The sequence below is a fragment of the Lytechinus variegatus genome, chromosome 8 (assembly GCF_018143015.1).
Source record: "Lytechinus variegatus isolate NC3 chromosome 8, Lvar_3.0, whole genome shotgun sequence".
In the NCBI taxonomy this organism is placed as follows: Eukaryota; Metazoa; Echinodermata; class Echinoidea; order Temnopleuroida; family Toxopneustidae; genus Lytechinus; species Lytechinus variegatus.
Genome location: NC_054747.1, coordinates 33,468,393 through 33,495,546, shown reverse-complemented (window position 1 = coordinate 33,495,546; position 27,154 = coordinate 33,468,393). Strand labels below are relative to the sequence as shown.

Here is a 27,154-nt window from a genome sequence, read left to right as displayed (position 1 = left end):
ATTGTGCAATGTCATAGAACCTGATTTCAGCCGTGTTTGTGCAGGAGAACGCACTTGGAGCATGAACCCCAGTTGAAGAGTAGTTTTAGTCTACCTGGAGCCTAAACCAAAGAAATCTGGGTCTACCAAAAGCTACATATGCCGCATTTATTAATTTGAACACGTCTTAATCCCCGTACGAATCGCGATAGCCGGATTTTAATAGCCTCGTGATGCTGTGTATCAAAATTTGTTGTTTCAAGCTTGCTATTTGTCTTAATGTATCGAGAGCGAGAAACAGCTTAATGAGGAAAAATACTGCAGTTTTCAGTTTATAAGAAACAATCGAAGACGGTTGACAGCAAATAGATAACTGAATAATAATCATCGATATTTTTAATCATTCATATTGATTGCATATCACAGTTGTGCATTTCATCCCAAATGAATCATGCTCAGTTGTTCTACAGCCACCATGCTCTCATCAAACACAAAATGCTTCATCTTTATCGTTTTCATGGTCATGTGTAGCATTTCAGAATGTAAGTAGGCCTATATTTTTTTATCGTGCAGTGTATAATCTACCCTTAGACAAGACCCATATGGGAAAAATAGATTTTCGAGATCCATTTGGGGGTAAACGTTGAGAACCAGTTTACATGTATATCAATTTTAATGTGCTCAATCTGGCAAGACCAGTTCCCAGCCGACATCTCATGTTTTGACCAAATAATTTGTATAAACAAAATGGCTGCCAAATTGGCTATGGATAATCTTATTTCTACAATATTATTTTTGAAATATTCGCTTTCACAGACATAGATAATGTGAAATCTTGCATACATAATATGTATGCCTTCAGAAAAAAATCTATTTGAGGTTAGCCATGTCAGTTAATTATGCAGATTTCCCTTATAGGCCTATATATTTGCAATATAGGGTAATTCTGTGTCATATCACCCCGCCCTCCGCAAGGAAATCTAAATTGTACCGACTCCAAATTTTCTCAATTTTTTTCATATGAGGTAATTGACGATGTAAAAGCCAAAATAATTTTAAGCGCGCTGCGCCTTACAGTTCTCGCGCAGCGGCTATGACGCGCCATTTTTTGGTATTTTAAGTCAAAATGGGTGCTGCTGCCACTTTTCTAATGGCCTCGCTTGCGCGGCACTTGCAAAACTTGAAAGTCAAAAGGTCATGGCAGTTTCAACTGCTCGTTTATCGACAAAAAAATCAGGAATAGATTTATTTTCTCCCCCTATATATAGCGGAAGAAAAAAAAATATATTTCTGATTTTTTGTCGATAAACGAGCAGTTGAATATGCCATGACCTTTGACCTTCAAGTTTTGCAAGTGTGTCATATTATTTGGAGTTACCTCGGTAAACATGATATTCATTACCTCCTCTGCAAAATATTGAAAAAAATAGATGTATTATTTCTTGTTTGGCTTTAAGCTCCTGTAATATCTGGCATTTATGATGCTTTCAGAAATTAGTACAGTCCCACACATGGGACATACTGTTGGATATAGCTACAAAATACTGTAATATTATCTACACATATATACAAATCCTTGTTACTGTGACCTTATTTACAATTTCAGAAAATAAATTCTTACCTTGTAATTTTTCTGGTGCAAGATGCCTGATGAATGAAGCTCACCTAGATGAAATTGTTTTCATTTGTTTTATATGCAATTATTACAATATAAGTATAATTACATCCATAGTTCTTCAAATATTTTTTTTAAAAAAGTTTTATTTCAAATTGAACATTGAATTGTGAAGAGGTTTTTTCTACTAAGTATTGCATACTTGCATACAAGTATCCATTATATCAAACATTTGGAAAAATATGACTCATAATCACCGGGATCTTTGCTTCTAAGATTCTAGGCATTAAGTTGACAAATGTTATAGAATCACGACAATAATGAAATTATGTAAGCCTACTAGAAAACAAGTGGTAGAAATAGAAATGAATAAATAAGAAATTCATAGAAAAATAGGCCTATATCACATAATTTTTCAAAATGATTTTAGGGCTCGAACAACTATTCATAAAGCTGTAAATCATATCTGTATGAAAAATAAAAAAGTATTAGAGTTGAATTTATCAGGTTATAGCACGATTCTGCAAAATATGCATAAATTTGGATAATCAAGTAATTTTAAATGAGAAGAGCAACCTTTCACAAATGGTACACTTTATGAATGTAGGACTTTGCATTATCAACATGTAAAATGTAATCAAATATTATAAATCTGCTAGAAAGAAGATTATAAATATTAAATTTGCTAGTAATTTGTTTATGCAAATTGGGTGTTAAAAAACCCCCTGAGAAGTCAGACTGGAAACCGATCTAATCGAATTGAGCATATTGGGATCATGTGAAATATTCTGGTTCCTAACTTTTACCCCAAAATGCCTTCAAAAGTTTATATAGGCCTCTTTTTAAAGAATGGTTGTAGTCCATTTGACATGGTGTAGAAATAATATCTTAAAAGGTGTTATATATGGTAGACTGGAATTCTAGGACGGTAATGAGAAAGGGGTCTATTAACCACGTTCTCATTATCATCCTAAAACTAGAGAAAATGAAACTTGTTTCGTAGAAATTAGTTAACGTGTGATGAAAACGCTCGAAGCGGTCTTTGAAGCGATCTTCCAAACATGTTCGGAAAACAACAATCATGACAATGGTGATGTATTTTCCATGATCGCTATACGCGAAGTGATTACGAAAACCACTTTCTGGTGGGAACACTATAGCAAAGTGATCTTCAAAACTGGTTTCTTGAACCAGTTTCCAAAGATATAGTTTTAGAAAGTATAATGAGAAAGGGCTCAGGATCATATTAGCGACAAACTAACCCCATCCAAAAGTTTATTTGAATAAACTTGGAAAATAAATTTGGAAAAATTCATGTAAATCCAAACAGCATAGCGACCAACATTTCATTAAAATGGGATGAAACAGCTTATGACATAAATTTAACTTATTTTTATCAAACAATTATATGCACATCCTGGTCTGTATGCAAATTAGGGGACTGTGGACATAGCTCTCTAATACTTCTGTCGTTCAGTTTATTAAATAATTTTCTAAACCTGACTTTAAAAGATCAGCCAAATGTTTGAAAATAAATGTACAATATTTAAGCATGTGAAATTCGTAGATAATGTGTGTGCTAAAACACAATAGTGTCGAGCGTGGAAAATGAAATGAACGAGATATAGCATAATCAGACTGTATTCATGGATGCATGTACAGCTGCACCACAATCTTGGCAAGGATATCCACCATTGAGAGCCTAAATATAGATTACTGATCGGTTTGGGGAAACCCACGTAACGTTTGACCCCAGTTGACAACGCACTATGACGCACACGTGTTGCTGTTATGAATGTCGTATTTTCTTGAGTTCTCATCACAACTCAGGTTAATGTACACGTGGAGATTATTGATACAGCGTTCTAAGGCTTTGTAATGATAATTGACTTCATTAATTTTATTTAAGTAAACAGAAATTATATATAACAGAGAAAGAAGAACTGGTTAAAAACATGAAGAATGATGAATCATAGTAATAAGGGTGCCAGGTAAAAATGGCAGAGGTAATAATGGCAAAGGTAAAAATGGCAGAGGTAAAAAATGGCAGAGGTAAAAATGGCAGAGGTAAAAATGGCAGAGGTTAAAATGGCAGAGGTAATAATGGCAGAGGCAAATATGGCAGAGGTAAAAATGGCAGAGGTAATAATGGCAGAGGTAAAAATGACAGAGGTAAAGATCAGACATCCTATAGATCAGCAAAGGAAAAGATAGAGCCTTTCCAGTTTATATTAGTCATAATTATTGACCTCGAATGACTCCTATCGACAAAAAGTGTATTAGGAACTGATGAGATATTATTTGGATTAAAATAAATCATTTTAGGTCTATACTTTATCCTTTATATGATTAAACATTTTCATGCCAAAATTATTTCAATTACTAAGTGCTGAAATGTTTTATCTTGGCCAGTTTGTATAGTAGAACAGCACTTTATGACATACATGTATATCAACGAATTGTAATGTAAACACCAATATGAGCTACCATTGACATACTGAAATAGACGAGTTCGGGATTTCTTTGAACCACTTGCATAACTTGGAAAACAGAAAAAATAACGAAACGTTCTGTAATAAAAGTAACTTTTTCATATTTCAACATCATAATGGATAGAAAAGATATTGATATGATACATTTATAATTTAATGTAAATGATATAATAACAGCAACTAGTGTTATTTTTTCAGAGTAATACCTCATTGCAGCTAGTCCCAGTGGATATCAGGTTCCTTAACTAGTTTCTATGGTAACGGTTACCGCATGAATTTTGAAATGTGTAGCGAATCAGGGATTTAAATTTGTAGGTGTTTCTATAGGTACCATCCTATCAACCTGTTTTGAAGGGGAAATTCACCCTGAAAATGGTTTACTGTGAAAATAGCAGAAAAGATAGATTGGTGAAGGTTTGCTGAAAACCCATCAAAGATTAAGAAATGTATTAGAAGTTTGAGTTTTTTGATCTGTGACGTCATATACTCGTAAATACCCCGTATTTTATGCACCAAAATGTCTACTTCAAACTTTTTTAATCAGTGGTTCATGATTGCTAATAAAAATACCTTTCAGGAGCAGATGTGGAATTATTTGTATGTCAATAAACTTAAGGTCCAATTAAAACCATTGCGAATTGAAAGTTTAGGTCTAAGTCTTTCAAATCTAGGTACCCCCCAAATATGTCTCGACCTGAACATTCAAGAGATGTATATCTGCATCATTTAAAAAATTCTTTACCGTTATTATAGAAAATGATCGGAGTAGAGTCTAATTACTGTGAAGCCAAGCACTAGTTATGAATGCCAGGTTAATTGCTCATACAATGTTCTTAAAAGCGAATATTGTGACAGAAATCTAAAACGAATCCAGAGACAAGCCCGTTGTAAATAAAAGCTGCAAATATTGCAAATAACTTTTGAAAAATATATTCTCCACTCTTGTGCTAGATCGGCCTTATCAGCCTCAGGCTGTTCTTCCGAAGGGTCCAGTGAAAACGTTTATTTGGTTATTCTTTTTTTTATTTGTTGTTTTATTTATAAAGGGTGGCATTGACAGTTTTAAAACTGCTTTCCACAACGGCCCTGTCATAAAATACAAACATACAATAGTAAGAACAAAAGAAAATATAGATCAACAACAAAAATACATGCACGTAATTCTGGACTCGATTCTTCTTGTGAGTTTGAAACAAACAAAAAACTTCACTTTTAAACTTAACTTTCCTCTTAAACGAGTTTCTGAAAATGATCACATCCAAATAAATAGAATAAAATTTACAAAGAAAAATGATGAAAGCACCATAAAAATCGGATTACAAATATTTAAGTTATTGAATCTTCAACTTCAACATAAACGTCTTAACCCTTCATTAGGTGGGCTGTTGATGTCACATCTGCACAAATCTTTTTTTTACGTTATTAAATGAATTCATAATTGTTTCACATTTCCTTACATCGTGCACGATCAATTTCTCTTTTATTTAAACAAGTTATTTAAACAAGTTGCAGCAATGAATATCTGAATGCATTTATCAGTTGTCAATTCATTCCTTTTGAGTTCTTCGTGGAGAAAATGTGAATAAACATAATTCATGTCATGAAACACAAAAGAACAAGTGATGATATGACATCATCAGCTTGCTCATTGACGACTGGCGAAAGAATTATTTTAGAGGTATAATGCAAATCTTTAAAATGTTAAAACTTCGTGATAAATAGTTCGATTGTGCTAATTTTTCATTTTTTTTTCTGATTTTCCTTTATCTGTGCAAGTCATATAATTTTATGTCAAGCCTGGAGTACTCTTTTTTATGGGGGAGGCGATTTGAATATTGAAGGCATAACGCCACTCTGAGAAAATAAGGAAGGATTAATTAATAAAATAATGCCCCTAAAATGATTTTTTTTCTTTCACATGCTCTCGATAGGCATCTTATCAAATCTATTTTTCAAAAGTTTCAACATCACATTTATTTTCTTATGTTTTTTATTCTTTTATAAATTTCTTATGTATTTCTTTGTGTTTTAACTTTTTGTTTTTATTTTTTTTTTCATGGAAATCGTCAGGGACTTTATTTTGACCATAAAAAAGATAAAATTAATTGATTTTAAGCGTTAAAGGAAAAATAATGATACATTAATGAATTTTGGCTAAAAACACCATTTACATTGGATTTATACACAAATCCACGTTTTTAAGTAATTTTGGGTCCGTATGCACTTACGAAATGTTGTGTAATTTTGAAATCGCGTACCTGGTGGACACAATTTTGGTCTCAAAAGTTGCGCGAGACTTGGAAGTAAAAAGTCAGAGAGTGACGCGGTCAAAAGAATTTGCGCGGCGGATTAATCGCGGAAAAAGTCGTGTGGGGGGGGGGTCTTCTTAGGGTTAAGCCGTGACTCTAAGACCTTTCGGATTTATTCACGCACACCTGCGTCACATGATCAATGGGTTGCTTTATATCAACAATATTGAGTCCATACCCATCCAAGGAATATGAATACCCATCATGCCGATGATATGGAGGTCTAAACCTTTTGTCGTAATTGTTTACATCTACCTCGACGTTGGTCTTTTCTCTTTTGAATAACTTAGAATGAAAAGGCATGGAAAGAAGGGGATGTTTCATTCCATACCGAGTTACGAACATACCGTGTAACACGTTTTTATACCGGTAGTTGAATGTATTTGGGTGTGTGCTTGTGTGTAGCTGATTGGATTCATTCACGCCACATGATATTCAGATGAATCAGTTGTAGCACGCCGACACATGACAGCCATGCAACAGACGCCTGCTGCACGCTCGAGAAGTGCAACAGACCCAAAACTGAATAAAGGTGCACAGTCTGCGCACCATGGCCTGCGCCTACGAGGGGTTTAACAGGCCATTAATGTAACAGCTATGAAACCATACATGCATTCCAGATTTGTCCAATACATAGTTTTAACCAAGCAGAATGCAGGAAACTAAATATCTATCCCACTGACCCAAGCCAAGTTCATTTAGCGGCATGGATAATATTAAGCAGGCCAAACTGCCATTATTCCGCGCAATCACACATCGATACATCCACACCAGTCCCGCTAATATTTGTAGCCAATCAGATCACGAGAAACTTTTCATATATGCCTCTATTCCACTCCACTATAATTTATGCATCATGCCAGTCTAGCCAATATATGTATAGTTTTAGCCAATCACATCACGAGAAACTACCTATGCAACTATTCCGCTCAACTATACAGTCATGCATTCATCATGTTCATGCAAATCCAGTCAATACATGTATAGTTTCAACCAATCAGATTGCGAGAAACTATGCATCTATGGCATCATTCCGCTCAACATCTAGGCAATCATTCCAGTTTAGCCAAAGACAACATAATTATTAAATCAATCCATCACTTTTCCTCAGTAGGACAATGACCCGGGGGGGGGGGGTGGGTGCAGCCAAATATATTGCTGTACACTCGCGTGACCAAGGAATTTCCAAAGACCCCCTAAACGAGTTTTTCTCTGTGTGCTATTAATAACCCCCTAAAAAGGTTTTTCGCGGGCATTATTTACACATTTTGGCCCCTAAATAAGTTGTCGCCAAAATATGACCTCAGGGGAAAAAGCTTGGGGGTAAAAAACTACCCTAAACACTTTTGGCTAGTCTTAAATTTTTTTTTGGGGGGGAAATACCCTTAATACGTTTGACCTCGCGATTGACCATTGACTACTCTTTCAAAACCACCCTTTTTCTTGAAAATCAGTGTTTTTGATACCCTTAAAGAGTCCACGCGCGGACCTCGTCCAATTTACTGAAAAAAACACCCCTTTAAACGCGTTTTATTGGTCATGAGTGTGTACGGCAATATAGTTGACTGCCCTTTTTTCTTAAAAATCAATGTTTTTGATACCCTTAACGAGTCCACGCGCGGACCGCGTCCAAAACTGAAAAAACACCCCTTTAAACGCGTGTTTTTGTCACGAATGTGTACGGTAAAATAGTTGACTGCCCCCCACCCCCGGGATGACTTCATTGCCTGCGAGTGGCATAGGTCTGGAGGTCGAGTATTGACCTTTTTTCCAACGAGCACACACACTGAACTCGGTGACTAGGTTTACCAAAAGAACTTTATTATACCGACAATCATCGTCAGCATAGATGTATAGTTTTTCGTTTTCTGATTTGTTAAAACGATACATGTATTGGTTGGACTGCCATGGAATGGATGCATATTTGAGCGGAATAGTGGTATAGATGTATAGTTTCTCGTGATCTTATTGGTTAAAAGTAAACTATACATGTATTGGCTAGATTGGTATGAATTCATGGAATAATGGCAGCTTGGTCCGCTTACTCCATGCAACTAAATGAGCTTGGCTTGGGCCCGGGCTTGGGTCAATGGGGGCAGATGTTTAGATGAATAGTTTCCTGTGTTCTGATTGGTTGAAAGTATGCATGTATTAGACAAATCTCGAATAGATATATGGTTCCATAGTTGGCATATTAATGGCCTGCTTAGTGCCTCATACGGACTTTCACAATAAATGGATAAGCATATACCCCATCACTGCGCTACGTACACACGCCATGCGCAGGTAAGATAATGTTTTCAAAAGAAAAAAAAGCTTAAGTTAGACCAGAGTAGATCTAAACTCCTACTAGTCTCCTATTCAGCGACGGGAAGCCTCATCGTTGAAAAGATTCTTTTATTTTGCACGCTGATGTAGTATTCGGAACTATTGCACTCATGAATAATAATCATTAAACAATCGTAATGAAAATGTTTTAAAATGGATTTTAAATGCAACCCTTGTGGTATTGTAACATTATCAACACCTGGGGCCGATTGCACGAAAGGGTCTTTGCAAGAACCGTCTTTCGTGTCGCCCATTTATTATGATGCTCCATGTGAAACGCATTTTAAATAAACTACCAGCAAATATATTTTCTTCATTCGTTGAAGTTAACAAAATATTTGTATGTAAAATGATGTGATATATCATGAAATCGTATCAAAATTGATTTGAATGCTAGCTATTGAATTTTATTTGTTTATCATACATTTCAGAAATACCCCGCATACAGCTTATCATAAACGATGGGCGACACGAAAGACGGTCCTTGCAAAGACCCTTTCGTGTAATCGGCCCCTGAGTTCTTCCATTGTTGTCATACCTTACTTCGGCACAAATCAAAATTTACATCACTAAAATAATACTTTCTGATCATCCAAGCGTTAACACTAACCATATAAAAATGGCTTCAAATCATTTTGGACAACCATAGTCTTTCAGGCCAGTATAATAACTATTTGTTCATGACATATGTTTTCCTTACATTGGGGATCTGTGATTTGAGGATGTGTGTGTATGTGAGGGTGTGCGTTTGAGTGCGAGGGTGAAAATAAAGGGTGTGGATGAGGGTGGGTTTGGGTGTGTGTGTGGGACTATATGTATATATGCGTCTGGTGTGAGTTTGTTGGCGTATACTGGTATATGATTGCCCTTTTGTCCTCATTTACATGCAGCATTCAGGCTTCAAACAGAGGAGAGTTTAACAGCGGTGCGAGGCAGAAATATCTCCCTACCCTGTAATTTCTCCGTTCCTGCACTTGCAGTCTACTGGTACAAACACACCTTTACCATGTTTACAGGAGCACCAGACGACGGAGCATCGCTCGTAGCCCGATATTATAGGGGCATTACAGATCCTGTAACGGGCTTTGAGAGGTTCAGCATCACCAAGGACTACAGTTTGATCATCAGAAATGTAACTGTTCAGGACGAGACAACCTACTCATGCCAAGTTGTGGGGATTGATACCATGGATGTTGATACGGAAAGAGGCTATACGGACTTGAGAGTTATAGGTAAGTGATTAATGTGGGGAGATATTACTCATGCCTACGAATATCATAGAACCTCAAAAAAAATAAAGTTTAAACTAAAATTGGACACAGAAAGATAACCTTAGTGTAAACAGATCATTCTTACAACCCTTGAACAGGTGAAATATTGACAATAAGGCAATAAACCAGTCTTCGTGGTCACAGAGCTTCCAACGGAAGACAAACATCACTATATAACAACAATGCGGGAATCTAGTGACACGATTTTAACAAGATGATAAACAAGCCCCTTTCACAATTAACGTACGACCATTTGCGACCTTTTGGTCGTGCAACAGGCATCAATCGCCAGTCATCTCATAAGATCGCACAGAGGCTTTCACAGTTGCAACAGCTGCCGCACAACAAAAACAACCAGTAAATCCCATTGCACGAGTAAGTCGCATATGCTTTTATTGTGCTCGTGCGATCACATGCGAGTGATGCACGAGGGATTTCTAGTAGAACGGTCGCATATAATGAAAAGGTAGTGCAATGTTGGAAGCCGTTGCGACCGGTCTTGCTACAATTTTATGGCCCATATTATTGCCTCCAGTCAAGTAAATGCGATTACTTAGTTGTGCCACCTCTCGCACCAAATCGTACAACGTTGAACAACACTTGCACGATGATCGCCCGACCGATGGTACGACCCCGGGTACGGCCTGATGCGAGTGAAACGATCGTATTTGATCGCGTTTGGATTTTGAACATGTTCAAAGTTCAGATGCGACCAGTCACGACCACCTCCGACCACCTCGAGTTCGTGCGATTGTCTACAACGACTGCGAGTGCTCGCAAGACACCAAGGGATCGATCGTGCAACAACAAGAAAAAAATTGTTGCAGGCGGTCGTAAACAGGTCGTACATCAATTGTGAAAAGGGCTTAAAAGCATTGCTCACAAGATGACCGTTCATACAGGAAGCATTATTTTTATTTATTTATTTATTTCACATCTTTATACAGGGTGGCCAATTCAGCTATACACGATAAAAAAACATTAACAAAGATAAAAAGCTGGTTTGCAATTGGGCCCTGTTAATCAAATTACATACAAATTATAAAATACATAATATGCAAAATATACAAGAAATAAACCTTTAAAAGTCCCAAACCTCATCAGAAACACACAAACACACAGAAGCACCCAAACCCACACACACACACCCCATTACACTCTGCAGACTTACTTGTAACATAAATTCAACATTATGATTACATTTGACATAAGCGAAAACAAATTTTACAAATAAGATACAATTAAGATATAAATGGTGTGGGATTATTTTCAAGAATTCAGAAGATGGCTAACTCTCTTTTACAACCACAACTACCATGACTACATGCATACTACTTTATTAAGCATGGCCGTCGTAGCGTGAGGTGTCCGTTTAGTGAGCTCCCGCAGAAAACCACACTTTTTAATGGATTGGTAGCTGTTTCATCCGGAATTATCATTCTTTTTCACCTTGGCAATCTACTATAGACATTGACTTTCATCTTTGGGTAATCTTTTCTGGCATTTTCTCGTTTTTCATGTCCAATATATACAATTTGAGAAGTAAAGGCTTGTCTGCCGAAAGCATGGATTCAACGAACCAACGCCCATGTTCTTCGCACGACCGGAGTACAATGCAACAGACCGTGCCCAGCGGTGAGAAACCGCCCGGTGAGGTTTCGAACCTCACTCTCGTTGACCTACACAAAACTCTCACCGAGTTCTCAACAAAAGTGTGTCAGAAATTGGACAATATTCAGACTAATATTGCTTCAATTACGAAAAAAGTAAACGACTTAGAAAAAGCAGCAGAAGACAGCAACGCTCACATACTGAATCTAGAGAAGAAAACAATTCCCGAACTCGAACAGAAGATGCAGAAAGAAATGAAGGAAATTAAGGACAAAATGATGCTGGCAGAGATTTACCAACGAAAGAGTAATCTGCTTTTCTACGGAGTCAAACAGAAAAGAGAAGAAAACGTGTACGAAGTCTTAAAGGAAACGCTTGTCTACATTGGATTAACGAGAGAAGAGGCGGATTCGGTAGCTTTCGTAAATGCCCACCGCTTGCCCCAGAGGAGACAGACGGAGGGCATTCCCCAACCAATAATTGCCAAGATGGTATACATGCACCAACGCAACAGAATTCTGTCAACCTTCGAATCCAGACGCCCCCCTAGAGTAGAGGGACAAGAAGCTAGAAGGATCTCTGTACGTACAGATTTGCCCCCAGTCCTGAAAGATCGTCGTAACATCCTCGCGAAAACTGCGTACAACTTGAGGAAACACAAGAAATTGTCAACAAAGATCGTCGTAGAGGGGATTAACGTCGTACTTTACTGCAAGGAAAAGGAGTCCAGGGTGTGGCAAGTATACACTGATTGATATGTCTGAGAGCAGTGAGGAAATTGAGAGGTCTTAACAACTTTATATTTTGTCGACATGTATCAAAATCATTAATCTTTTATAAGCAAGCAACTTAGAGGTCCATCGGAAAAAAAAAATATATACTATATGTTAGCCTACATACTCTTATTATGCTTCTTCTTATAAGCAATGCCGTTGATGCTGAAGAGGAATAATGATTCGAAAAAAATATAAACCCAAATGTTCTCATCTATATCTTCGTTGACACACGTGTGCAAGAATTACCTCGATGGCCAAAGGAGAGAGAGAATATTTTTTTGCTGCAATTTATAGGAAGTATAAGCATTGTAAAATATCTATAACTTGTCTAACTCCTGGCGGTGTTTTAGTATTCATATAACATTCTCAGTTTCCTTTAAATTTAAGAAAAATAATCATTAGAAAGTGGTAAATGATTTTGTAAGATCTACATGTAACTTAGAATTTTAACGTAAGCCATAGAGGAAACAGCATTTCTTCATCTTACTCTTTATGAAAGCAATGGGAGAGAAAGTATAGTTCTATGACTGTGATTTCTTTTTTTTTCAAAGATAGTAAAAGAACACTTTTATCTAGATCTTTTATTATAAACTCCTCTGGATTAGTTTTAAAACTTCAACTGAGTAGGAAGTGGACATGCTTAGTGCAGGTTGAAACTTGGTGCTTTTACTTTAGACCAATTGAGGAAAGAACATGATCATTTAAGATGATTTTATTTTTTTCATTTCTTTCCTCTAGGGCCTATTAATTTACAAAAAAAATTATGTCAGAACATATGTGCATTTAAAAAAAGTGACTTTTTGCTAAAATTTACAGGAAGTTAAGTATTGAATATCTTTAACTTGTCTAACTCCTGGCAGTGCTACATGCATAGTATTCATATAACATTCTCATTTTCCTTTAAATTTATGTAAAAATAATCATTGGAAAGTGGTAAATGATTTTGTAAGTTGTAACTTAGAATTTTAACATAAGCCGTAGAGAAAACAACATTTTCTTATTTACTGTTTATGAAAGCAATGGGAGAGAAAGTATAGTTCTATGCCTGTATGAGTTTTTTTTTAAAGATAGTAGAAGAACATTTTCATCTAGATCTTTTATTATAAACTCCTCTGAATTAAGATTCAAAACTTCAACTGAGTAGGAAGTTGACATGCTTAGTGCAAGTTGAAACTTGGAATTGTTTTTTCACCTTCGTGGCCTTAATTTCTCATAATAATGCTCTGTGAGCATGATGGGTTCACAATCCAATAAACGGTCGGTCATGAGCATTCTAGACATGTCTTTGAATTTGAATCTTGATTCATTTATATCATCATGTGCATAGAAATGTTCGACCTCTTGTATTACAATTGATTACAGTTTGTATTGACATAGTCATTCACATGATTAACACAAGCTCTTTTGATAAAAATATAGATTTTAATCATGTTAATCATGGTACTTTTACTTCAAACCAATGGAGGAAAGAACATGATCATTTATGATGATTTTTTCTTTTCATTTTTGTTGTAAATAGTATTGGAAAGAAGATGTAAGCTAGTTCAATGATGAATTGAATTAGATTTATTTTTTTCATTCTACATTATGAACATGACCTGTAGCCAGCAGAACATTCTTTTTGTCCAAATAATTTATCCGGTAATTGAAACATGATAACGATGTGTTTTATAGGTGTCGGTCAAATTTTAGAATTGGTTCCTAACTTTGTGGTATATTTATAAATGTACATTTTTTTTAAGAGTTCAAACAGAAACATTGATTGTAACTCTGAATTTCAAAAAAGAGAAGATTTTCAGAAATCTTTGAGGAGTATTAATTGATCCAGTGATCTATTGGTGCTTGAATACTCTAGACTTATTTTTGATTACTTAAGTGTGAACATGACCTAGATCTCAGTAAAATATTCCTTTTATTCATTTCTCCGGAAATGTATACACATAAACAAGATTAACATTTTGCCGGTGGACTTAAAATAAAATCTCTCGGTTCGTTTCGGAGTAAAAAAAAAGGAATATATCATACTAAGTCTTATATTAAAAAAAACCCTGTGATTTTGATGAATCCTAAATTATCCAGTAAACTGCTCATATTGGATTTATTTTGAAATTTTGGATTCAATGACTATCTTGTTTTAACCTTTGCGTACACGCCATGCTTGTCCATTATTTATAAAGACTTTTTTTGTTTTGGAGAATAAGAAAAAAGAAGGAAAACAAATAATTATTAATCATAATCATAAGTGTACATTGCTCTGTAAGGTCAAAAGAGGAAAGAACTTTGTAATTGTCATGTAGGTTTATTCTGTTCACTGAGGACGTATAGAAGACATATTTTTTGTAAAAGCAGCAACCATTCTACCTAAAAAAACAGATAGCTTTAGTAAAATTAATGTTTTTGACAAATCAGTGTGAACATAGTCTGGATCTCAGATGATTATTCTTTTTATTCATTAATTCAACGGTATTTCGAACAAGGCAAACAAATTGTTATACCAGGTGTAAGAGTTCAAGTTATATTTAAATGTACGAACACCATAACTACATTCGAATGCCTTTCCACCTTCATTCAGTTTTCGGGGAAGCATGCCCTGAATAATTTGAATTTGTGTTATCCCTTATCCTATTCTATACAGGGGAGGCTTCCCAGCTTGTTTTATTCACGGGAGCTCACCCAACCCTTTTATGCTTATTTAGTACAAAATATTTACAATGCAATTGACATCGTATAATACAATTGCCAATGATTATCTGATGACTTCTCATGTGTTTGTGTTCCTTTTCTTCATAGGAATGTGTATAACCAGTTTTTCTTTATCTAATTATTATTCTCTCCAGGTCTTTGCCTTGCTGACACGAGCACGCGGTCTCGTCGATCTCTACAGGAAGCGAATTTTTTGCATTTCGTGTTTTTCTCTTTCAATTCCCAGTGATTGAAAATTTCCCCTTTTCAGCGTTGAATGATGATGAGTTTTTCAATTTGTTTAGGCCGAACAACGAAACCCAAGATACTAACTGCAATTCTTCGTTTGAAAATCTCGTATCAATGGAGATGAATTTAGCTACTGATTTAAATGAAATTAACGACAATAATTATCCAAGTTCAAATTACTTTACAATAAATCAATTTAATTCACTTGATAAATCTACACATACACTTTCAATAATGCACATGAATATAAGGAGTTTGAGCTCTAATTTCGACAATTTACGCCTTTTATCCGATTCATCTTCACATAATAAAATGTCCATAATCGCGCTAACTGAGACATGGTTATCTCAGGAATCTGATGGTTTATATTCACTTTCTGGTTATACGTTTGTAGAAAACCATAGGGGTAATAGACGGGGAGGAGGGGTAGGTATCTATATCAATGAACAGCTAGAATATTTTACTCACAATGATCTTAGTTGTATGAATGAAATTGTAGAGTCTCTTATCATTGAAATTCGGGTACCAAACTCTAAAAACATACTGATCGCAGTATTTTATAGACCTCCTAACTCCAACACAAATTATTTTTTTGAATACTTGCAAGATTTTCTACAAAATCCGTTTTTTTATAATAAAGACTGTTATGTGGTAGGTGACTTTAATATAGACATATCTAAATCTAACCACAATAGATCGCATGAATTTTTGGATATCATGCTTACATCATCATTTTTACCATTGATAACAAAACCCACTCGGGTTACTAACCAATCTGCAACCCTTATTGATAATATTTTTAGTAATGTCTCTCCTTTACCCGAGTCTGGAATAATTTTATCTGATATCTCTGACCATTTCCCGATATTTTCAAGAACTCCCTTTAGGTTAGCAAAAAAAGATACCCAGCAACATAAATTCCGACGACTAACACCAAATAATTTACAGAGCTTGAAAGATGGTCTTGAAGACGCGGATTGGTCTGAGGTGTTCAGTTCTCAAGATACTAATGCAGCATATAATATATTTATGAAAATTTTACTTCACATTTAGATAGACATGTACCATTGGTTAGTAAATGTAATAATTATAAAAAGAGTCCAAGACTTCCATGGATATCGAAATCAATACTACGATCAATAAATCGCAAAAATAACTTGTACTATGCTGATAAAATCAGTCGCTCAGAAAAGTCACATCGTAAATATACTACATATAAAAATACCCTCACTAAACTATTGCGGAGTGAAAAACGAAAATATTTCACAAATCAATTAATTCGTTTCAAACACGACATCAATAAAACATGGAAAACAATAAACACTGCCATAAATAAACAAAGCACAAAAGAACGCATAAAAACAATAAAGCACAATAATGTTGAAATACACGATTCTTTTCGTATAGCTGATATATTCAATCAATACTTCACACAAATTGGAAAAAGTCTTGCAGATAATATACCTTTAACCCAAAAGAAATATACGGATTTCATTCACCAACCAAATCCAAATTCTTTATTTTTAGTACCTGTACATAGAAATGAAATAATAGATATGGTGAACAACTTAAAAAACAAAAAAAGCTGTGGTCACGATGGTATTGACAATATTTTATTAAAAAATGTTATAGAATACATTGTTGACCCATTAGTATACATATTCAACCTTTCTTTAAGTAATGGCGTAGTGCCTGACAGTATGAAAATATCAAATATAATACCAGTGCACAAAAAAGGAGAAAAGATTAACGTATGTAACTATAGACCAATAGCCTTATTACCTACTTTGTCTAAAGTTATGGAAAAGGTAATCTACACAAGATTATTAAAATTTTTGAATAAATATGATATAATTTCCGATTTTCAATTTGGATTTCGCCAAAAACATAGTACATCTCATGCCACTCTCTCATTTATTGACAAAATCACAAAAGCTATTGACAACTTTGAACATACAATAGGTGTTTTTCTGGACCTCTCCAAGGCCTTCGACACCATAAATCATGAGATACTGCTCTACAAACTTGAAAATTATGGAGTTCGTGGGAAGGCCTTGGAGTGGTTCAGAAACTACCTTGTAAATCGCAAACAATTCGTAAGCATAAATGAACAAAATTCTTCTCTACAAAATGTTAACTGGGGTGTTCCCCAAGGTAGCCTCCTGGGCCCTCTTTTATTTATTATCTATATAAATGACATCCAGAACTCCTCTGAAATATTATCTTATGTCCTTTTTGCAGATGATTCAAATGTACTCTACTCTCATCCTAACCCCAATATTTTAATTAATGTACTGAACACTGAACTGGATAAATTGGTACAATGGATTAAGGCTAACAAATTGTCAATAAATATTCAAAAAACGAAATGCATGCTTTTTAGCAATTCTTTAGAACAATTGCCATTTAATATCAAATTAGACAATGTAGACATTGAAGTTGTTACTACAACTAAATTTTTAGGCCTCATAATAGACAACAAATTATCTTGGAAATCGCATATTGACTCTATATGTCGCACAATTTCACGCAATATTGGTGTTATCAACAAAGTTAAGTTTTTTCTTCCAACTTCCTCCCTAAAAATGCTTTATTCAACATTAATTTTACCATATCTAAATTATGGAGCAATTGTTTGGGGAAACACACACTCAACCTACCTAGATAGAATATTGCTTTTACAAAAGAAGGCATTGCGTGTTATTTTCAACTTGTCCTGGAGATCTCACACAGATGAGTTGTTTTTAAACAATAACATTCTAAAAATAAAAACACTGTACCAATATAATTTAGGTCAATTCATGTATCAGTTAAACAATAATATGTTACCACCCATATTTAATTTTTCATTTAACAAAAACAAAACCCTTCACAAATATCCCACACGTCAATCGATGAATTTCATTTACCACTACCCCGGACCATCCTTTCAAAATCAATTTTTACTTTTGAAGGCCCTAGACTCTGGGGAACTATCAATAGTAACATCAAAGAATCTCCAAGCCTTAATTCTTTCAAATATAAGTTCAAAAAATTTCTTCAAGATAACCATTGAATTTAACTCTTCATCACTCAAGCTCTTGTATTTTTTTAATCAAACATGTTTATCATGTCACGTACACTTATACATCTCTTTCGTTTTCCTGTTGATCGGCGAGGTCCGTCTGTGAGTGCTGGGGCTGGATTCTGGAGACCTTTAATCTCTCTTTTTCTTATTTCCTTTTCTATTTTTATTTCCAATTTTTCTTTTTAATTCAACTGGTCATGCTCAAGTTGGTACCTTATTTTTTTTTATATGCTAAACAACTGCAAGAATATTTATTAGGAGGCTGCACTCTACAAGCTCCGCTTTTTAGCAGCCTCCTCCATTTTCAACCTGATTTGTAATAATCTTGAATATAATTTTCTGTACAGGAATAATTGAAATATGTTTTGTTATGTATATATGTCAACATGTACAGAAGAAACTGTAATTGTTGAAAATGGAAATAAACGAATGAAATGACATTTTATTGCGCCGTTCCACATCTTTTTCACATGCTCAAGGGCGTTTCATCAGAGTTCTTGTATTAAGGCAATGGAGAGGCTTTTAGTCAGCTAATGGTGATTGAAAACCATCAACGTGCCAATTAAATATGTCACCATAAACATCGTTATTTACTTACATCAACCAAAATTGTCTATAAATATAACAATTTATTGGCATCGAAATATAACTGACGTGTAAGTATACTGATATTTAGGGATCCTTTTGTCAGCTTCCTGGAGGGGGGGGGGGGGCATTTCATGCCAATCAATTACTACCTCATTTTTATGACAATTTAGACAGAATGTTAATTAAACTAATTTCATTTCACCTTGACGTAATTTTTACGCATGTCAATTTTTATTATGTCCTTAGCTTTAGCAGAGCCTCTTGAACCAATCATCGAGATTATAGAGCCCTGTACTTTCACAGCGCAAGGGGGATGCGTCTACCATGTTAACAGGTCTACCATTGGCAAGGACACGTCGGATGATGTAATACTTGTTTCTAAACTTTTCAATGTTCGACCTCTACCAAATCTTACTTGGATTCAAAGCGATGGAGGATTAAATAAAAATGCAACTTACCAGACGCAGGAGAAAGATGGGCTGTTCAGCATTTCATCACAAGTTCAGGTCTCTACATGTATATCTTTCCAGACGTTGAGTCTAAAGGGGGTATCTCACTGGGCTTGAAACTAGTTCGCGACTACAAATTTTGCTAGTTGCAGAGACGTCTCCGCGACATCTCTGAGACGTCTCATGAAAATTACAGAGTCTCCGAGGAGTCGCAAGAAGATTAAACATGTTTAATATTTTTGGAGACTGTTTCTAGTCTCCGCGACGTCTCCGAGAAGTCTCCATCAGTTGCTGCGACGTCTCGGAGACTAATGATATCCGCGACTGCTGAGACGTCGCCGCGATGTCTCCGCGATGTCTCAGAGACGTCTCAGAGACATCGCGAAGACCTGCTGGAGACCCCCCAAAAAATTATAATACATTGCGGAGACGTCTCCGCGACACTTCTTCACACTGTTTGACCCACTTCAGAAACCACGTGACTGAACGCGTGCTGATATCCCTCCTCCTGCTCCAAGTCAGGTGTATGATCTTTCAAACGTTCCATCGAGACGTCTCCTTGGTGAGAGCGCAAGCCATTTTTGTCTCCGAGACGTCTCCGCGACTGCAGCGACTGATAAGTTGGAGACTGTCGCGGCGACGTCTCCGTTGGTGAGATAGGGCCTTAAGGGCACAAATTTGGGGTGTATACTTTTGAAAATGTATATTTCTTAGAAAACTTTGGAAAATATGAATCCGCCTTTTATACATACTTATTACGCTAAGAATAATGAGGAAATCAATGAAATAAAACATCATTCACAACAGAATACATTTTCCTTTGATACATCTCAATGACAGGAATGAGGATGTAATGTATATGAGTATCCGTTTTATAATTGCGCATATTGATCGGCTGTCGTATTAGATGCATCTTCTTTCATGCGGATAGCGACCCTTTCATAGTTTTACAAATTTGTAAGGAATTTACATGAGACGAAATTACAGTAAGCTGTGCCCATGGCCTTAAAAACGCAGATCAACATGCAGTCTGCATCGTGTATCGGTAAAAGTAAATACATGTATTATTCTTGTACGTACTTTGGATCTAATTCATAGAAAAAAAGAGAGTAATAATATTAAAAAAGGAATAATGTTAAATATGCTAACATCTGTCGCCAGATCGACTTACATTGTTAATAAAGTTGACATTCATAATTGCCATACCGTCAAGTAGATGGCAAAGTACGCTTCCGCATTGCTATATATTTCATTGCTATGTTTTCAAGGAACAATTGTTACATTCTTATTGACAGGTACCCAAGTCTCATCTTGATCACAACTATACTTGTCAAGCTAAAGGGGAAGCCGTGAATGGAACCTCATTAGTGGTCATTTCTTTTGAGGATTCTGCTACACATGGTATGATTTTTTTATCTATAGGAATAAATAAATTCGTATCGTCATTACGTTCGACCTTTTCCAGAAGTTCCAGAACCACTCACCAGTGTTTTTTCTCTCATCCACTGGTGAATAGTCGTACATTCACCCAAGGTCCCGGGTGGATGTACATCCACTTCAGCGAGGGAGGTGTCCAAAACGATTCTCGCTCTTTGATACGATAAAATTGCACAATCCTTCACTTTCCGAGTGAGTGATGGTAAAGTATTTACAAAATTTGTACCTATAAATCTTTCACTCACTCGACTGAGTGATGATAAATGACTACAAATCATTCACTCACTCGATTTTGTGAATGAATTACAGGCCGCTTTTGGCACGAACGATCCTTCATTACAAAAAGCAAATTGAGTAGGAATTGCCCCATGGAGGATTTATTTCCCAAGAACGATTCACCGCCCTATTTCTAAAACACAGACACCATATAAGTAATATAAAGCTATCTACACCTTTCAGTGTTTCATTTCTTAATGAAAAGTTAGTGAGTTTGCCACTCGACTTTTTTTTTCATATCTAGCTCAGCCTGACTTTTCAACCTTTTGCTTTTACTTTTGAAAGTAATGTCCAGAAGTCCTAATCATTGTTGGAAGTAAAGTTGTGTCACCTTTCTTGCCTATATTTGTTGTCTCAAGTCGAGCTTCTCTAATGAAAGCTCGCCATTAAATTGAAGAGGGGCGGGGATAAAAAGCACCCCTGTCTATCGCCTCTCTTTGTGACAGAGAAACTTATGGGCTCAAGCACAAGCGTGATAGAGCCTCCATTGTCCCCAGACAATCTGGCCCATGAAATTTTTTGTAGGATCTGATGCTGGATACGCGCCTAAACTGTCAGCCCAAATTGTGACAGAGCCCCTTCCCGCCAAAAAGGTGTGCTATACCCCCTCCCTTTATCAGTCATTGTGTTTTGTTCTAGTGCGTATGCTTACTAAGTGAAGCTATAGGTCTTAGTTGCATGCAATGATAAAGGGCGGAAGTGAAGGTAGGGGACCAGATGCTGGAAAATTTGACAAGCAAAAAAAGTTATCACCCCAAAAATCAAGGTCATCTCGTCCAAACGAACTTTTTATCCGATTTCGAATCTTCATCATTAAAAGACTAAAGATAATAGGGGAAATTTGATCTTGTGTCTCCTCTACTATTTTGGGTAGGGGGCGCGACCCCTGTCACTCTGGGATTTCCGCCCATCGTAGTGGTAACTCTTCATAAGATTTAAAGGGATTGTCAGGGATGACAATATTTATAACTAAATAAATAGAGTAAAATTCACAAAATAAAATGCTAAAATTTTCATCAAAATCATGAAAATCGGATAATGAATAACAAAGTTATTGAATTTCAAAGTTGATCAACATTTTGTGAAAACAGTTATATGCACATCGTCATGGATATTAATTCGGTGGGCTGATGATGTCATGCTTATGTTATTAGAATAAATCATAAATATTTCATTTTTCCATACATGTGTAAATGATGTGTCTCTATTATGATGAAATAAGTTGCTGCAGTAAAAAACAATGCACTTAATCAGTTGTTAATCCTATTGTTTTAGTACTTGGTAGATTATTTTTTGAGTAAACCTCAGTTCATATGACAAATATACAAAAGTAGAAGTCGAGATATAACATCATCAGCCCACCTAATGAATATTCATTACAACATGCCTAGAACTGTATAACCGGAATAATGCAAATCTTTAAAATTCAATAACTTCGTAATTTTGTGAATTTTACTCTATTTAATGAGATATGGCCCAGCCTGGACCATTCCCTTAACGATTCATCTCAACTGGTGTAAGACAATATAAGTCGCATTTCCTAACCTGAAAGTATGCGCTATGCTTTCGGGTTATCGAATGACACTAAACTGTATTTACATCTAATATGATAAGATCACGTAAAGATGATATTAACAATTTATTTTATTAATACAATTTATCGATGTATTTCATCACTATCTCCTACAGTTTCTAATGATCGTGTGACCACTATGATTATAAGCGTGATAATCACGATAATTTTACTAGTGGTTATCATGGTTATTGTAGTCCTGTCGGTAGGCCTGAGTTTTTACCGAAGACATGGCAGGTGGCCCTGGTTTACAAAAGGTAACGTTTGCGTTGCTTTGATCATCACATATTTTCTATATTCTTATCTTTTCTAACCAAGAAAAATTTACTGTTTATTATGATACATACAGTATGGTTATTTACGATCAACCATCGGACATCTTTAACATCAACATGTAACTTGATAATTTCTTCCAAGAGTTCCATCCAACGATATATTGTTTTAATGAAATTAATCACTGGTTTACTCTGAAAGAGATCAAGATCTATAATTATTTTCATGCAAGTCCATGCCACTGGTCGTTGGAAATGGGTATCTATTTCTAACTCTCTCTCGCTCTTTTTTTTTTTTTTTTTACAAAAGTTAACACTGGATTTACAACACAAGACTAACCAATAATTTGAGTCGATTGTTATCTGAAATGCTCGGTTTAATATTCCCTATCGAATATCCATGAAAAAATACTGTGTCGAGATATCACTGGACGATGGTCTGTAGCCTATATTATCATTGTCGTCGACGTGCAATCGTGTAATGCAAGGGGGTACGGGTTAATCAGTAATTAAAATTCCTTCCGTCCTATACTTTTCAATATTAGATTTAGAAAAAAAATGGGTAGTGTACCATAATGGTCTTTCAGCCAACTAAAAACACTCCAAAATACTCCAAAAGGTCAACATGGCCAAGCGCACACAAAGTTCCACATAGTTTGTTTTTTCTCTTGTGTGCGAGTGATGTTTCTTACGTGTTGATATCGCCCCATACAGGCCTCCTGTTAATTGAGCCATGGAACACTTTCCCTGTTGCTCCAAGGTCGTGTGCGACATCATAAGACGAGCTCTATCTATTTTTCATATTTTTTATATCGATGTTTTTTTTTCAGAATACAAAGATACCGAAAGAAGCAAGACGAATGGGATATCCATGGCAGTCGAAAATTATGATAATGATGATGAACCTGACCAAGATACCAAGAGTCATGAAAGTAGGGAGGCGGATGGGATGTTAACGACAGTCAGGTATAATGGTGACGATGAACCTGTCCAGTATAGGAGGGAGAACAATCGTTGGTGTTCGTGTGGGAACTGTCCTGTGATGCAGACTGATGTAGAAAGCCTCTGTTGCCGCGAACTCACGAGATGTCGGGAATCCAGACCAATGGATGTATCATTGATTCTAAAGAATTCAAAGTCCTTTGTCTTGACACACCTTCTCTGCATGTCTTTCTCTCTTTGAGGAGCAAAGACCATCAAATTCCCGGATATATGGAGAACAAGTAAGAGCTTATCATTAATGTAAAGGAAGGAAGAATTTAAGCTACAATTTTCAAGCAATAGAGGGATGGAAATATCATAAAACAAAATTATGAACAAAAGACAACAAACAACAAAATATTACAGATAAGTATAGTAATGATTATAAGATAAAAAAGGAGATTATCATGATAAGGTGATTATTAAAATGCTAACGGATTATGCTTTTGGACGTTTCTGAACGCAACATTTATTTATGTTATTCTTTAGGAGCTCCGGTGTTGATGTAACACCAGCCCAGAATCTTTATATGTCCACACCAGAGAAATATTGAAAGGGCACCAGTTTGGAATCAAACCAATGCTGTTTTAAAACTACCTAGTGTTGTATAACTCTTCTCTGGTGTGGATATACATGTATATAGATTTCGGGCAGTGTTATATCAACACCGGAGTTTTTGCAGAGGGGAATCCCTAGTCCACCTCCTGAACTGTTGCATGGTTTTTCTTATCATTTTTCATTTTGTACATACATGTACTGTACGTAAACATAGAATCATCACACGACTCACAGACAGACATGCACCCTCACACATAATACAGAGAACAGTCATGCGAAAGTGAATGAGTACGAGATGCACGGGACGTAGGTGCACCATTATGTGTTGGTCATATGTACCGGTCTAGATGCAAAGGGTTTTCCCATCGATTCCCATAAGCTAGATTGAGCTCGACGTGCGCTGCCGCAAGCACGACCCATGGGCAAAGGAAAAGTACTATAGCACACCTAAAGGCCTGGTCACACCGCCCAAGCGTTGTTGGAGCGGTCGTGGAGCGGAGAGAAAAAAAAATCATTGCCGCTCGCTACCGTTCACCATTTTCGATTTCGATTGTTTTTAATTTGTTTTCGAGTTTTTCCCCAATTTATGAGCGAAATTCGACCCTCTCTCCCTACCGCTCCACGAGCGCTCCAACAACGCTCAGGCGGTGTGACCAGGCCTTTAGTGGCCATAACAACTCATTATAGTACTCCACACGCGATGTTTGCACACGCATGCGCAATAAAAAAAGGGTGTGTGACTTTGTTCCTGCTTTGACCTGTTGGAGTACTTTTGTGGACCAAAAAGAGAGTTGTAGCTCTATCTACCTTTTGATATCGATGGATTTTCCCAATCATTAAAAATCGTCCAGGACTTGGATTAATCTATCTGAGCTTTGCCCTCCCCGTTAACTGTCACATTTCTCATTGCTTCATTTGGGTGTGCCCAGTGCAATCTCTATATTTGTGTTCTTATTGTCTTTTTTTTCTGATGTTCCATGGCATTTCAGATCATATCGGTTTGCTGCTTTCAGGATTTGGTCAGATTACTTGCACGGATACATGGGTAAAGGAGTTCGATGGCCTCTTCCAGCGTGCGTGGTGACACGAGTTCGGCAAGAGTTCCCCAATAAGACAGGTGTCTACGATGGCTTCAAATTTGGGAAACAAGGGACAGTTGGAAAGGTAATCTAAACGTCTCAACTGTTATAATGCTCATTGTTTTTTTCCCGGCAGATGAGGCACCCAGCAATAATGTTGTACAATGAGCTACCACATCTGCCATGGCTATTAAAACTTGAGCACATTGTACCTATTATACATAGGTCAAATATAAATTGATTAAAATTTTGCTGGTCGATTGGAAGGATAGATAAATGCCTCATAGTTTGTTCCGTTGTCTTGTGGCAATAAAGTTGAATATTATTATTTTAAATTGCCAATTCGTCTACTACCAACTTGTCCACTCACCGCAAAAAATGTGATTTCTAACCTAAAATGGATTATGTTTTATTTCAAAAAGGGTATTTCATTTAAAAAACATTTTCTTCTACGATAATTTTCTGAGGGGAGGGGGGGGGGGGGTTAATGCCCCCTACCCCCGGTTACGCCCCCCAGAATACAAGTAGTAACATGTATGCAGTTAACTTAATTATTAAACTTCAAAGGTATAGTCTTTTCGTCCCCAAAACATAAACAAAAACCGAACAAGACACATTGTACCATGTGGGCAAATGAAATACAGAGGCACATGTATACCCTTTCAGGTGATCCATTTCTTGGTCATAATTACCCCGATTCTCATCACGATCCTATCAAATAAACATTCCCAGGCAACGTACTATTATTTTAATGGTGAAACGATGGTGTGAACATGTATTTATTATATCAGGTGATACTTTTATATTTTTTATCTACTCATAGAAATTCGTTTCCTTCGTCCCCAACAATCCAACAATGATGAATATTTGAGAGACAGCAGTCATATAGTATGCAGAGACTAACACGGATTGGAACTTTGTTCAACATGTGGACCTACAGGAGAGAGAACTAGCACAAGTACATATTGCTGTTGTATTACTGCACTCCTTTATGGCCATAGGAAGAGGGTGTTCTTGCGTTTACTAGTCAGCACTAATCAATCTATTGTTATTGTTTTAAAGAAAAGGTTTTGTGTCTGAAATGTCTTTTTTTTCTCAATTTCCCTCTCAACCCAACCATATTGAAATACGTAATAAATGCGCGACCATTTAATCAAAGCAACGGGGCTTTGGGGGCTTTTCTTGGGGCGCTTTTTCATTTTTAAAATAAAATTGATTTCAAGAATATTTTGGATGATGTTCGTGATGACGTTCAGTAAAAAAAAATGTAAGTTTTCAAAATTTCGGGAGGGGGAGGCCCCCGCAGCGTTCGGCCACGATAATTAATATTGTACATAATTACAAATGACTATGTATAGTCGTGTATGTATATATGATTATGAGCGTGCAGCGAATTGTTTTTCTAGGGCTCCATGGAATATACTCTGGCGACAATTGCTCCGGAGTAAATTCGGCAAACTAATGGAATAACCAAACACAACCCTTGATTCAACATTATACCCTAGCCTATCAAAGCCCAATGGTAATGAGGATGATGATGATACTACTAATAAATACATAGG

General features: G+C 36.1%; 1 protein-coding gene across 1 annotated transcript; it reads left to right on the top strand.

The window, feature by feature from the left end:
* Nucleotides 1-6: 6 nt before the first annotated feature.
* LOC121419662 lies at nucleotides 7-25,686 on the top strand. Its single transcript, XM_041614120.1, has 7 exons — nucleotides 7-521; nucleotides 9,614-9,955; nucleotides 19,214-19,473; nucleotides 20,712-20,817; nucleotides 22,819-22,959; nucleotides 23,805-23,940; nucleotides 25,503-25,686. The coding sequence occupies exons 1-7, from the start codon at nucleotides 431-433 to the stop codon at nucleotides 25,684-25,686; spliced, it is 1,260 nt and encodes a 419-aa protein (XP_041470054.1). The 5' UTR covers nucleotides 7-430.
* Nucleotides 25,687-27,154: the final 1,468 nt, after the last annotated feature.